The sequence below is a fragment of the Nerophis ophidion genome, linkage group LG17 (assembly GCF_033978795.1).
Source record: "Nerophis ophidion isolate RoL-2023_Sa linkage group LG17, RoL_Noph_v1.0, whole genome shotgun sequence".
Classification (NCBI taxonomy): domain Eukaryota; kingdom Metazoa; phylum Chordata; class Actinopteri; order Syngnathiformes; family Syngnathidae; genus Nerophis; species Nerophis ophidion.
In genome coordinates, this window is record NC_084627.1 from 49,460,257 (window position 1) to 49,474,964 (window position 14,708).

The 14,708-nt window shown below is 40.5% G+C and overlaps 1 protein-coding gene across 12 annotated transcripts in view; it reads left to right on the forward strand.

The window, feature by feature from the left end:
- Positions 1 to 14,708, forward strand: part of LOC133536514 (protein unc-13 homolog B-like) — a 122,072-nt gene that overhangs the window by 47,133 nt on the left and 60,231 nt on the right. For 9 of the 12 annotated variants that reach the window (XM_061877096.1, XM_061877101.1, XM_061877097.1 and 6 more), the window contains 3 exons: positions 1,170 to 10,847; positions 13,309 to 13,584; positions 13,657 to 13,747. In XM_061877096.1, the coding sequence (XP_061733080.1) occupies positions 1,170 to 10,847; positions 13,309 to 13,584; positions 13,657 to 13,747 (10,045 nt within the window). Of the gene's footprint in view, positions 1 to 1,169; positions 10,848 to 13,308; positions 13,585 to 13,656; positions 13,748 to 14,708 lie in introns of those variants that run through there. The other 3 variants (XM_061877107.1, XM_061877108.1, XM_061877106.1) reach the window with 2 other exon arrangements.

A 14,708-nucleotide genomic window follows, 5' to 3' on the forward strand; every position in this document is an offset into this window, starting at 1 on the left:
GATTTATTTGAAATAAATCTTCAAGTAAAAAGATATTAAGTATATCACCACTTCTGACCCTCTCGTACTATATGGGAGCACATACTACTGTATAATGCAGGGGTCCCCAAACCACGGCCCGCGGGCCCAATCCGGCCCACCAGCAAGCGAAATCCGGCCCGCGGGATGTCCCAAGTAAAAAAACAAACATTTATTTGTATTTTATTTTTTTAATTATTATTTTCTTAAATCTTTCCTTTCAAATCCATTTTCTACCGCTTGTTACTCTCGGTGTCTCCGAGCTGCTCAGGCAAATCATATTGTCTAAAAATGCGTTTTCCCATCGATAGCGTGACATCATCACGCTCGGAATATATATATGTATGTATGTATGTATGTATGTATGTATGTGTTTATATCTACATCCATTTTCTACCGCTTATTCCCTTTTGGGATCGTGGGGGGCACTGGCGCCTATCTCAGCTACAATCGGGTGGAAGCCGGCGTACACCCTGGACATATTAATGTATATGATATGTGTGTGTATGTATATGATATATGTGTGTGTATGTACATATGAGGTAGATCACCTCGACTTGGTCCTTTATTAAATAATTGATTGACGTTGAAAAACTTATTGGGCGGAAGGCGGGGTACTTATATATATATATATATATATATATATATATATATATATATATATATATATATATATACATATATATATACAGCCCAGCCCCAATGTGGCCCTCGAGTCAAAAAGTTTGGGGACCCCTGGTATAATGTGTACTATTGTTTGGCCTTTATGTTAAAACATATTAAAGCTGGTCAAAATTTGAAAAACAACAAAGAAAAACTAGTGTTTATACACACTTTATATTTTTTTTATACATTTTTTGGGGGGATTACCGTTGCAAATTAAGGCTTTGAAATACAGTTAAATAATTATAGAAATAACTTAATATATACCAAAAAGGTTGCAGACAAAGCATATTGTTTATAATATTATATATGCACAGTTGAGGAGCACAATACTGTCTTCACTCTTGCATGAAATGTCTTAACTTTCCTTGTTTCAAGCTGATAAACATGTTTTGTATGCTTGCTTTGTTTCTTGTTTTGCTTCTTTCTGTTTTTGTCTCTTTTCCCATTCTCCCTCATCCATTAATCCATAAAATATCATCACTAAGATCAATAAATGATAAAGGAAGAGTCAGAATTATACCCGTGGATTCCGGCATGGGTTGTGAAGATTGGGAGAGCAAATATGCAAGACGAGGAAAGCCTCAGCTGAGTGACTTTTTAGATGATACAGAAAATATCAATCAAATGGCAAAGTCTTACCCTGAACAATCGCATTTATCAGACCTAAAAAACACTCAACAAAGTGGTTATGTCCCCACAGTCTATCCTGAGGGCTATGAGACAATTGATCCCCGGAGAAAGCAAAGATTCAGGGGCCCAGGTGGGATACTAAAAAAAGAGACACAGAAAATGAGAGAAGAGACTTTTCCCTCGGACCTCAAACTGCTCCGTGAGAAAAGGGGGGAGATGTTAATGCTGCAAGTAGCAGAGATGGAGGAAGAGGATGAGCAACTAGCATCAGGTTCCAGGCCTTACAGAAAAAGTCTTCTCTACAAGACAAGAATGTGGGCCAAAAATGAACTTGACACCACCCTAGAAAATTATGTGGCTTACAAAAAGGAGCAAGAGGCAATAATGCAATTACAGTACGATTTTGATTTAGCGTATTCGGGGGACCGTCATTATTCTTTTGATGAGGATATTGATGACATGGCTTTTGCAGCAGAAGACATACCTCAAGAAATTCCAAGACGTATCAGTGATCAAAGTTCTTTCTCCTACGACAGCCGCATGGACAATTTTCAGGGATTTCAGGAAAAGTGCCGACGGCCTAAAGCTGGGGGATGGGTGCCGGAAGCAATGCTTTCACCTGTAGAAGAACCAAGTGATGAATATGTAGACCCGATGGATGAGCTACAGTGCTTAGTTGAAACGGTTTCAGAATACCTTGCTGAGAAAGAGGAGGAAATAAGCAAATATGGGTCTCTTCCTAAATCAAGCAAATCAAGGCTATCATCTCAAGGAAGCAACAAAACAGATTCTGCTGGAGATGACCATTTTAGTTCAAGGGATCCAAAAGAAGAAAGTCAATCACAGCCTCCTTCTGGAATTTCAGGAGTGAAAAATGCCATGAGCTCCTTATTCAGTAATTTTACTGACAGAGTTGGAGGAAGCCCCAAACAGTCCGCCACAGATACAAAATCCCCATCTGCACAAGCACCGCAGTCTGGAATAACAAAACTTTTGGCCTTTATTCCTAAATCAAATAGCTCTGCTCCTGTAGCTGTTGTGTCTCCTGTGGAAACCTGCCCTGAAAATGTGTTCCCGTTGCCTTCACAACCACCCTGCAAGGCCAACATAATAAGACAAAATGAAACAACAGTTTGTGCAACGAATTCTTCGACTACAAAAGTACAGACAATGGAAATTGGAACCAAACCTCAGGCTCAAGCAAACTCTGTTTTGGGGAAATTAAATCCTTTGAAGCTGTTTTCCTCAGGAAATATGATGAAGGCAGATGAATGCAATGAAGAAAAAAATCCTAGTTATTCACAATTAGATCACAGTGCTTTTAATCAAGGTAAACCAGAAGCTCGTGTGTCTAGGATTCAATCTACAAAGCCTACTGGTGCAACGGAATCTCAAAACACTCATTTATTTACTCCTTTAAAGAAGTCGTTTGGATCTCTGATCGCACCTCCTTCACATATGCCATCTACGGGAGCTCCACCTGTGGCAGTATATCCTGTATTTAGATCGACTGAAGATCCAAGGCTTCAGAAACAGTTAAATGATCCGCTATCACATACTAAGTCTAAACCGCCTTCACAATCCTCTGAAAATATCTCAACTCAACAACAGCCAAGAGCAGAAGGAGGAATGTTTTCTGGATTTTTGAAGTTTGCATCCATGGAAGACGTTCACAACACAAATAATCCACAGCAATCACAACCTGGGTCAACAACCTCCGGTGCCTATAAACAAAACGCTTCCACCCCACAGAAAGCCACAGAAAAGGGGTGGTTCTCCAGTATGTTTAGCACTACTTCTGTTCCTTCTGGCTCAGATCAAAACGTTATCAGTAATCCTCAATCTCAGAATACCAAAGAGGTGTCCAGGTCAAATTCACAACATGCATCAAATCAAAAACCAACTGCAGCCCCTAATCTAGTGCAACAACAGGCTCCAAATCAAACAGAATCCCAAGGGTTTTTGTCAGGTCTTTTTAAAGGGAGCTCCACTGACAATTCGGCTGTGGGCAAAACCGAGTCCAACCAAGTAGGGATGCTATCAGGATTTCTTAAATTTGGTTCAAGTGTTGAGCTGTCTGACAATATGCCACAACAGAGTCACCCTGTCAATCAACCAGCCAAAAAAAATACATCCCCAGAAACTCCCTTTGGCGTTTCACCCCAACCAAAATTGACAGGTACACAGAGAGGAAGCTTTCTATCTAATATACTGAAGACATCAACAGAAAATCTAGCACAACCTTCTGAGGATCTATGTAAGGGGGACATTCCTGGCAAGTACCCTGACCAGCACAAGATTTCTAAGGAAAGTGAGGAAAGTCAACCTCGGCATGGCAAGGGATTATTTGGATTGCTTTCATTTTCTTCAGCAGACAATAGTTTGAGTGGCCAAGTTCAGCATGGTCAGCAGCAAAGCAGTGTCCAGCAACACCAACCAGATTTGACTTGTCATGACGTACAAGGACCAGCCATAAGGAATCAAACAAGACAGCAGTTTGACCAACAGACAACAAACAAAGCAGGAATCTCTCAACAAGAAACTGTTCCTGTCAAGCAACCACCATCCAAGCAAGGCGGTCTTCTTTCGGGTCTTTTTAAATTAGCTTCATCAGACAGTATGAACACACAACAGCCCTCATCAACTATTGTCCCAAGCATATCAAGCCATGAACAAGCTTTAGAAAGAATTGAGCGCTCTGAACAAAATCAACCACAAATGAATGCAAAAGAAAATACTCAACCAAGTAGTTCTGCTAAACCAGTTGCTCCTCAACAATCCAAAATAATCTATGAGACACGGCAACAGACTAAAGTGCAAAATACACAGTTTGATCCAAAAGAGAAAGAAACATCAAATCAATCTGGGCTGCTTTCTGGTTTGTTTAAAACATTGACGAAATCTGAAAGCCAAGGCACATCCTGTCAGACATCACCAGAACAATTGTCACCAAGGGTCTCAAATAAGACATCATTACAAACATACTCACATTTGAATGATATACAGAAGTGTTCACAAAACCGCACAGAGAAAGAGAAGTGGACACAGCCGCCTGCTCCCCAAGGTTTTTTATCTGGATTCGCAAAAAAAAATGTCCCTATGCAACCTGTTGCCTACAGACAGTCTGAAACACAATGCCAAAGTACTGAGGAATTGAACTCGTCTAGGTTGACAACATGTGCTTTAACTAATGTCAGGCAAATCGATGGACAAAATTATTTAAATCCAAGACCAAGCAGGCATGATTTCAAAAGTACGGCTGTTTCAATTGATTCTGAAAGTCTAGACTTAAGAACATCGTCTACGTTTGCCAGATCTTTTCACAATAATGAAAATTACTCATTTAGTGCTGGTAATTTGCCTCAGTTATATTGCTCCAGCTCTTTTCTACCAATGCGCCCAATGGCTTACAGTACAGGAAATATTGATTCTGGCTTTCAAAGTCATACAAATTTCTCCGAAACGATAAATGACCCATATGTCTATGGAAGCATGCCATCGTTGAATGGATCTTCAAGCCAAAACCCATACATTTGTCAGGTTTCTCCTTATCAATCAAGTCCCTCCTATGATGAAAACCAGTGGATCCGTGGAAGTACCATATGGCAGCAGTTTCAGAATGAATCCCTGAATTCTCAATTTCAAGGACAGGATTTAGAGTATGTGCAAAGTTATGAAAAGTTTTCTCCTGGCTACAGTTCTCCAGTGATAAACCATCCACTTACTTCCTCTATGACATGGCAAGGCGCTATTTGTCAGAACGAGCAAGTTAAGCCATATATGTCTGATGGAAACGTGAATGGTGATTCTTACCCCAGAAAAACATTTTGGAATAGTCATGAAGACGTAGGAAACTTACAATTTTCCTCCGGTGAACAAGGAATTTTAAACCTGACAACTAAACCCAGCGGGGCAACACAGGGAAAATGGAATTCATGTCAGGACAGCAGCACTTATAGCTTGAATGGAATTACATATCATGAAGGCTATTATGAGGAGACCGCACCAAGCTTGTCTTATTCAGCAAACTGGCAGCATGGAATAGATAATGGCCTGATTCATCAAAGGCAGGGTCATTTCAATAACTTAAACTGTTATAATTTTCCCTCAAGTGGGAATTATGACATGGAAGACTCTATGTACCTCGAAGACACAGAATGGTATCAACAGTGGCTTACATTGTTGGAGCAAGGAATGTGGTGGCCAGCAGAAGATGGTGACTGTGGCTACTTTGTTTACACTGATCATGAGTACATTTATGCTTTGCTGACAGACTCAGCAGGTGAATATGTCTATGTATGTGCCCCTGAGGATAATTCCGTAGGAAATGCAGAGACGTTTGATGGATTTCCCAATGCTCTACTATTCAGCGAAATGGTTGTGGTGTGTGGCTTTAAAATTCCGCTGTTTAATGAGGATGAGCTTTTATGGCTGCCTGGTCAAGAACTCAATGACTCCCAACTCCTTAATGCCCCGTTAAATTTGTCTGCTGCCTACAGAAAAGGAAATCAAATCATGAACCTAAACCTTGAGCAGTTTACTCAAATGTTTGAAAACTCTTTTGTATCACCAGGGCAACAAGGTGTAGATTTCACGTCTTACACATTAAATAAAGTTCGTATGGATCCAAGACAACCTAGCTATGTCCCCGAAGATCCATGCAAGTATGTAATTGACCTTTCTTCTCGTAATAAAGACCATCTCGGTCCTCAGTGGAACAGCCAAGAAAATAGGACATTACTTGCTCAAAAGGTTGCGGTTTCCTTGAATTCTACTGAGACTGGGAGGTCGAATCAGAAGGTACTTTACAACTGTTACCAGCCGAGACAGCAACGTCGTTCATCCACTGGAGTTACTGTGAAACATGTGGATGATGTATCAGAGGAAGACTGGAGAAAGAGAGTGAGTCCAGGAAAAGAACAACCTAATCGTCAGGCCAAAACGATTTCTTCCCTGATTTCATCTTTTGTAGAAAGAAGTACAACAGTGGAATCCATTAAAACTAAAGTATCAGGCTGTACTCAAAGAGAACCCAATAATGCTGTTGATACTAAGTCTAGAAACGTGTTTTCATCGAGTTTACAAACTGTAAAGTCAAAGATTATCAAAGAAGAAAATACCTCTGTAAATCCAACAGAAAAAGGTAGAAATCAACACCAAAGACCAGCCGCCACCCAGGGAAGAAGTTTGCCTACATTACCAACTGCAGCTCCCTCAACACAATCTTATACCATTTCACAGAAACCTACATTGTCACGACAGACCACAACAGAGCATAATGTCACAGTGCCATTGGGATCAAAAACATCTCTAGTAAGAGACGGCCCCCCTCAAAAAATTGCAGCTGGTAAGTCAGTGGATATAACAGTCAAGAAAACCTCTGAGCAGTCACAGCCTGGGTTAATTAAATTTCTGGAATCTACAGTGGGAATTAAAGAACCAAAGCCAGAGTCACAGACAACTCTCAATCAGCAAAACACAAATGGAAATAGTGTTTCCATACCAGAAAGCGCTTCCAAAGATAAAGAGGCTACAGGAGTATCAAATATATTCGGATCATTTAGCAGTTTATTTAATATAGAGCCATCTACGCCACACAAACAGGACACACTCAGGTCCTCAGCAGTTAGACCTAAGGGTATACAGAGACAACAAACAATGAACCAGAGTGGTACACTTGAGCCAGAACAGGGCCATCCCACCCCAAAATCTGAAGTATTGTCTTCCCCTTTTTCCCAGGCTACTGATGTAACAAAGTCAAAAACGGCATCACATACCGAACAGTTAAAACAAGAAAATAAAAATAAAACCTCTAGTGGCCTGTTTGGATTTTCACTTGGAGACATTCTGACAGGATCAACAGCAGCTCCCCCGCCTGGACCTACAATTCAAACAACCACTTCAGCTACAGCTCCACAAGAAGAGTCACTCGGTAAAAGTATATTATCAGTTTTAAGTGGGACAAGTCTTTCACAATCTGCACCAAATACTGGGCACCCTCAAGGGAATCCCCCAAATGCTATGCCACATCAGCATTTGCCAGGTAAAAATGTGTTATCAATGTTTGGAGGATCACATTCTACTGCCCCCACCACTGAAACAAAGGCGAAAGTTGAGGTACCACAACAAAAAAATGATTTTCCAAAAGACCAGCAAAAAGGGTTTTTCTCAATGTTTGGTAGTACAACCACTCAACAGTCTCAGTCCCAATCAGGATCTCTTCTTGGAGGAATACTTTCAGGATCATCCAGTTCAACCGAAAGTCCAGTCAAGGGTCTGTTGTCAATGTTTAGCGATCCTATTTCCCCACAAAATCAGCCAGCAACAACTTCTTCTCCACAACAAAAGGTAGTACAGCCGCAAGCTCAGCAACAAGGAGGGGCTCAGGTACAATCAAAACAACACTCCCAATCACAAGCGCAGCAACCCACCTCTGTCCTGGGGGGGATTTTCGGTGGGTTTTCTACCCCTGATGAAAGTCCAAGAAAATCATTGTTTTCAATGTTTAGCAGCCCCGGTGTTGCTCAAACATCAGGATCTAGGGGGAATACAGCTGCCTCACCTACAGCACCAATTAAGAATATGCCATCCAATGTACCAGATGTTGGCATCCCATCAAACTCAAGTTTAAAATTGTCACCCACCATTAATGTCGCGATAAAGGAGCCACCAAAGTCTTCCCAAAATCAATCAGGTTCTAGCAGCTTGGTACCAGACTGTATAAATGAACACAGCAGTGGCAATACTAATTTGGGAGAAATCCAGGCGAGCAAAATTACTAATACGACTCAGGACATTGCCACTGATGTGGGTTTTGTAGGTAAATGCACTGATGCTTCCTCAATAGAACCAAATTCTGAATGTACATCTGTGCCTATGAATACAAACACTATTAGTGCACCTGTAGATCCTGCTTTCCTTAAAGAACCACCAGCCACCGATCTATCGTCTGTAGTCAGTGAACCTGGCCAGGCAGCTACAAAAAAAGAATTTATTTCCGACAGTCCAGCAAGAGGTTTGCTTTCATTGTTTTCTGGGCCCAGTACTGAGCCAAGTGCAAGCCAGAAAGGACCATCACCAGCAGAAAATACATGTGGATCATCTGGGTTCAGAGACACTCAAGCTAGTAGTATATTTTCTGTATTTGGGACCTCTTCACCTCAGCCCAGTTCTCAATCTGGAAGTTCTTTATTAGGGGCCATGTTTGGAGGTTCTTCACCACAAACAGCTACCGCTCAGCCTGGAGGGTCATTACTAGGTGGTTTATTTGGATCTCCAAGTCCCCAGTCTACTCCACAAACTCGCGGAGGCTCTGTTTCTCCAACAGCAACTCAAGCAAGGGCACCCATACTTGGAGGGTTATTTGGTGGATCTGCTCAAGCAGGAGGATCTCATACAGGAGGGTCTATTTTGGGTGGCATTTTTGGTGCACCTGCAGCTTCCTCAGCACCACAGGCAAGTGGCACATTGGGTGGACTATTTGGTGGAGGTGCAACACAACCTTCTGGAGCTCAAAAAAATAACACTATATTGGGGGGTATTTTAGGAAAATCAGCTCCTGCACCGACAGGGAACAGTTTGCCCAAAACCTCAGTCCCCGCTGATTTGTCTGGTACAAGTTTGCTTTCAACATTCAACGAATCGGTTTCTCCTGCAATATCCACTCAAACAGCTCCATCAAATTTGAACGAGGCGAAGAAAATCCCTTCTCTTCCTGAAATTACTTCGAGTGTAAGTACCACGCATGAACCACCTAATGACAGTATCAGGGTTGAAGATTGTATTGGTCAAGAATCTTCTCTAACTGCACCTCTGAGTAAAGAACCGCTAGAAATATTACATCAACCTGATAGTGGAACGCAGTGTCCTGAAGAAATCTTACTTAAAACACATGGTGACAAAGATGATCACAGTGATAAGACTGACAAACTACTTCGAGCAGATAATGATGCTGAATCTGAAACATGTAATATAACAGGACCAAAGCTTGTAGAAGATATGTCTAGTCAGGATAAAACACCACCAAAAAATGAAGAGGAAACTCTACCCACACCTGTGGTTGAGGAACAACATAAGGCACAAGAAGCAGACGGATATTTTGCTAATGCATCAACAGATACAGTTACTGGCTTTATGTCCTCACTTTTTAAGCCAACACCATCAGTGAATGAAGGTCGTCAACCTCAACAGCGAAGTTCACTTTTGGGAATGGGAGGATCGGAGCCCCAAGCTGCGACTAGCCAACCAGGCCCCTCAATACTCGGCAGTATTTTTGGAGGTTCTATCACACAGACAACACCTTCCAATTTAGGTGGGCTATTGGGAAATTTAGGAAACAAGAATTCTAAACCCCAGTCTGACGTTCATTGTACTGCATCTGATGCTGGAGGGTCAATTTTAGGTGGCATGTTTGGAGGCCGAACCACTGTGAAACCAGACGTTCCCAAGACTGGTGGGCCATTACTGGGTGGGCTGTTTGGGGGATCTGCCACAGCAGCACAGCCTGGAAGTTCTCTACTTGGAGGATTTTTTGGAGGAGTAACTGCTCAAACTTCAGTTTCACAGACTGGAACATCTGTACTCGGTGGTATTGGGGGGGCTATATGTAGGGGGATGGGGCAGCCACCTAAGCCATGTGAACCAAAGCCAGAAAGTAGTACTACACATCCTCAGGTGACGCATGAAAGTGCGATGCCATCTGTTGCTCAGAAAGATTCAAGTGAACTGTTGGTCTCCAGTCATGCAAATCACACTCCGAGCATGACAAGTGATAATGTGGAATCATCCGAGGCTGCTTGTGCGGACACTACTACAAATAAATCTGACCTCATGGCTCAAATAGATGCCACCAAAAAAGAAATGTCAACTGTTGAGGAAGAAGAGATTCTTGAAAAACCCACTGTCATTGAAGAAGAGTCTCGAAGTGATGACAAATCGTTTCAACTGAATGTCCAATCTGATTCAAATACAGCCCATCCTGTTGATCAGTTACCAAAAGAGCCATCTCAAGCTAATACTTTGTTTGGTTTCATATCAACACAAAGTGATACTGGAAAAGCTCTCGGGTCTTTATTTTCACCAGCAATGCCGTCTGGTGTTCCATCAGTTCCACAAACAGAAACAGCCGGTTCTCTTTTTTCTGGATTAAAAACACTGTCTGGAGGACTGTTTCAAGAGGAAAAAACGAAGGCTTCATTATTTGGGACAAAGATAGGATTTCCTTGGCAAACAGAGCCAGCAAAACAAGATGTTGCCCAGGTCAAAACCTCTCAACCAAAAAACAAGCCAACAAGTGTTGACACACATGAAGTACAAAAGCTTTCCACATCTGATGCTCCTAAAGCTGAATTGGTAGGTTCCACAAATGTTGTAGCCAATCTCCAGATAAGCATTTCCACCCCTGAAGTAGATTCCTCAACATCCTTGACCATCAAAGACTCCGAAACACTTGTAGAAACAAACCCTTCTGCAGGTACGACCAATGGAGTGCCGCTGGACAACCAGTCCAAGAGGAATCTGTTGAATACAAAAAGGCTAGTAAAAGCATTATAAATGGCCTCTTTTACCATTTATGATGCAGTTACATTTAAAAAAACATTACCTTTGGTTGTAACCTTCTCCAAATTTCCTAAACCCTCTCCGAATTTAAATTAAACTAACTCTAGTTTAATTTAAATTAAATTGTAGCACCCATTCATACCTTTTCAAAACAGGATTCTATGTACACAAACACGTTACTTTATTTAGTATTCATAATCACTCTGCACATGCTCAGTACCTTTTACACCACAATACATGTAGACGTTATGTGTCTCAGTTAACTTATACCGCATTTCCTTGAATTGCCGCCGAGACGCTAATTAATTTAAAACCTCTTCTCACTCCGGCGTTTACCAAAGGCATGCGGTAAAGGCAAGCATGCGCTAATTAATTTAAAACCTCTTCTCACATCGGCGCTTGGCAAAGGCATGGGGTAAATTTAGTTCTGCGCTTATAAATTTGAATGTGATGTAAGGATACCATCATGAAAAGCACATTTAATAAAAAAAACTTTACTATGGTCTTACCTTTACTTATAAGTGAAGTCCATGCGCAGCTCCTTCTGATCAAAAGCATCGATAACTTATTTATAGAAGTCCTCCTTATCTTTCTTCAGTTTTAAAAGTCTCTCTGTCTTGATGGAGATCTTCCTTTATTACCTCCTGCTTCGATTGAAAGTCCAGTTTAGTAAACTGTTTTATTTTAGATATGTAATCCTCCATGTTAAAAGTGCAAGCGAGAGGAAAAAATGAACAATTGCTGCTTGTTGTCACTTCTTCTGCAGCCGAGTAGTCGCAAGAAGGATCACTAGCGCCCTCTACCACCAGGAGGCGGGAGTCATTTAATGACTCATATTTGACACACGCAGCTACGGTATATTAATAAAACATAGCTGCTTACTGTTCTTTTTAGCATATTCAATAGCTTGGACCTTAAATCCTACTGAATAGCTCTTAATCTTATTCCATTTATGCGATTTCAAATGATTGAAATCAGCCTCCTCCATTTTGAAAATGATGACAGGGAAAGTGTCACTCGTGACGTGACCAGTTTGACGCAGCAGAAATTCTAGACATGTGCTAAGAAAAATAATTTTTTGCGAAACGAGTTTGACCCGGCGTTAATCCTGAGCCGGCGGTAATGCTAAGCATGCGCTAATTATTTTGCGAAACAAGTTAGACCCGGCAGTAATTCTAGGCAGGCGCATACTATATACCCGGCGGCAATTCAAGGAAATACTGTAACCACATCATCAAATTAGCAATCTAGTTTTTCCAGTTAAACCAACATGCCGTTTTTGGACTGTGGGGAAAATACTGGAGTAGCCAGAGTAAACCCACGCAAGGACAGGAAGGACACAAAACCGTGATTGCAACTTAGAATGTCCTTCTTGTGTGGCAGAAGTTCTGCCCAAAGTAAACATGTTTTTAATTACAAGCATTTAATGCTTAAAACATGCTAAAGTGTCAATCGAGCTCTAAATTGATAATCAGTGAACCTTTCAACATTTCAAATACAGGTAGAGCTTCTATTTTTCACCTGAATGAATGCATTTTTCTTAACACAACATGTGTTTGAGCATGGGATTCTGGTTTTGAGAATGAAATTCATGTTACGTGTTCAACAAATTAATTAATAGCACCTTTGCATATTTCATTGTCTTCATTTGAATGTTACTAAAATTGATAATTATGACAGCTTTACTATGAAATCTTTTCAGAAATATCCTTGTTCATAGCCATCTAATATTATCTAATTGATTGACAGTAGTGTCTAAAAACATGTACTGTATTGTTGAGAAGGTTGAAGATATTTGGGTGTAAAACATGTCATAACTGTAACAATTAATTATTATTTGGGCCACCTCATGAAGTATAAATGACAATAACAAAAGTTGGGGGTGGAGTCAAGAAAGAACAATGAAATATGCACAGGTAACTGTGCTCAAAAATGTACCTTTATTGTTAGAAGTTACAGTCTAAGAATATTATTCATATAATTACAATATAGCTTATTGCTGAGCGTTAAAAAGTAGATGCATTTGCAGTCAATTATGCACATGCTAACAGATTTGAATTTGTCGCATTTCAATATTTTTTCTCCATGCCACAATCTACATTCAAGGTTTGGTATTTTTTAGGTCATTATGTGCTGTGTTTTCATAAAGCAAACTAGACTTTTGTAGAATAGGATGTCAAATTATAGATCAGTGGGGCTTGTTACAACTTTTATATGCACATTTTTTATTGGGTTAATTTTTTAGCCTTTTAAATTGAAAAAAAGGAAATGTGTATTATGTTCAATTGCATGTCTTTAGCACAACAATCTCCACTTATCTAACAAGCTAAAAAATATATTCCAAAAAACCATAATGAATTTGTTATTGATGTAAATGATCTCAAAACAAAAGTACAAAAATCTGACATTGAATATTTCTTTTTTTTACCAATGTAGTCCAGCAGAAAGTAGTCACTTTGGGTCATCAGGAAACCTAAGTCTGACCAGCTCCCAGCTGAGTGAGACTGGTCTGGAGAGCACTGGTGGGTCAGAACTGGAGGAGTCTGTCCACTCCTACCACAGCACAAGCTTTTATCCCTCCAAAAATGGACGTCTTGCAACAAATGGACGGTCTGTTGCTGAAGGGAAGGAAACACTTAACCTGTCTTTCGAAGCAAGACAAGCCTTCAAAAAGGACACTCCAACAGAGAAAGGGTTTTCTAATCTTCAAAGGTACAGTTGTGTTTATTGTTGAGCTCTCCATAGAAAGCTCTCTGATTTGTGCTCATCAATGCTTTTGACCAGGTTACACGAAGACGGACCTCCTTTACCCTTTTCTCCATCCAGAGTCCGTTGGCTGAAGGCCATCAATAAAGTCAGGGTTCAGCTACGGGAGGTATGAAGTGATTTTTCTTTGGTTCCTAACCTCATTCTCCTTTCCTTTCACATATAGATACGGTATTACTGATTGCATACAGTCCATGCATACACATACAGAGACAGCACATTTGGAGTCCTATAACACTGGTTGAGTTTACCCAATCTGATGTTTATTTAACTGATCTGATTTTGGAGTGTGGTCTCTAAACGCCACGTCTGAGTGAAGGCGCTATGATTGTAGGCCATGCCCTTGGGACAAGCCACTCTTGTACTAGCACACAAATGCACTTAAATGATAGATTGTGGACAGCTCAGCTCAGACTGACTTAACTTTGCTGGTATGTATTGCTTTGATTAAGGAAAATACTCATTCAAGGAGTCTTAACAGGAAACTTTCTCCTGACCTTCGACATTTTCCTTAAAATCTGGGCATTTCAGAGTCTAATCGTACTGAGCTAAAGTTTTTTAATCAGAGTTTACAGCTCAATTAGGGTTTGCAATGACCATCACTTACTGTCACTTGTTTTTCTTCTATTGCATTGTTTTGTATGTTAGCATGTAATTTATGTTGATACAGTATCTCACATTTGAGCAACCATTTTATTCTGTTTTCTCAAAAGATAATACTATAATACTACAGAGTCAGGGGCGGGCAGTGCGTTTCCCACCTAGGCCTTCAGTGATGTCCGACTACAATGATTACTTCTCAAAATATCATCATTTATGTCACCTCATGACTATTACTGGAGTAATACTATACAGAAACATATTTACGTCCTACTGGGCATTGAATCAGGGACATTTAAAAATCAATAAACCAGCATCGGCAATTAAAACCTACTTTAGGTGGTACTGTCAAAATTAAAATAGCAAATAACATAATAAACGTGAAAAAATAAAGATATACGATATCTGAACTCACAATTTGTAGAACCCGTTTGGGCTTCTGGGGTTGGCCGATAGAGTCTGACAAGATG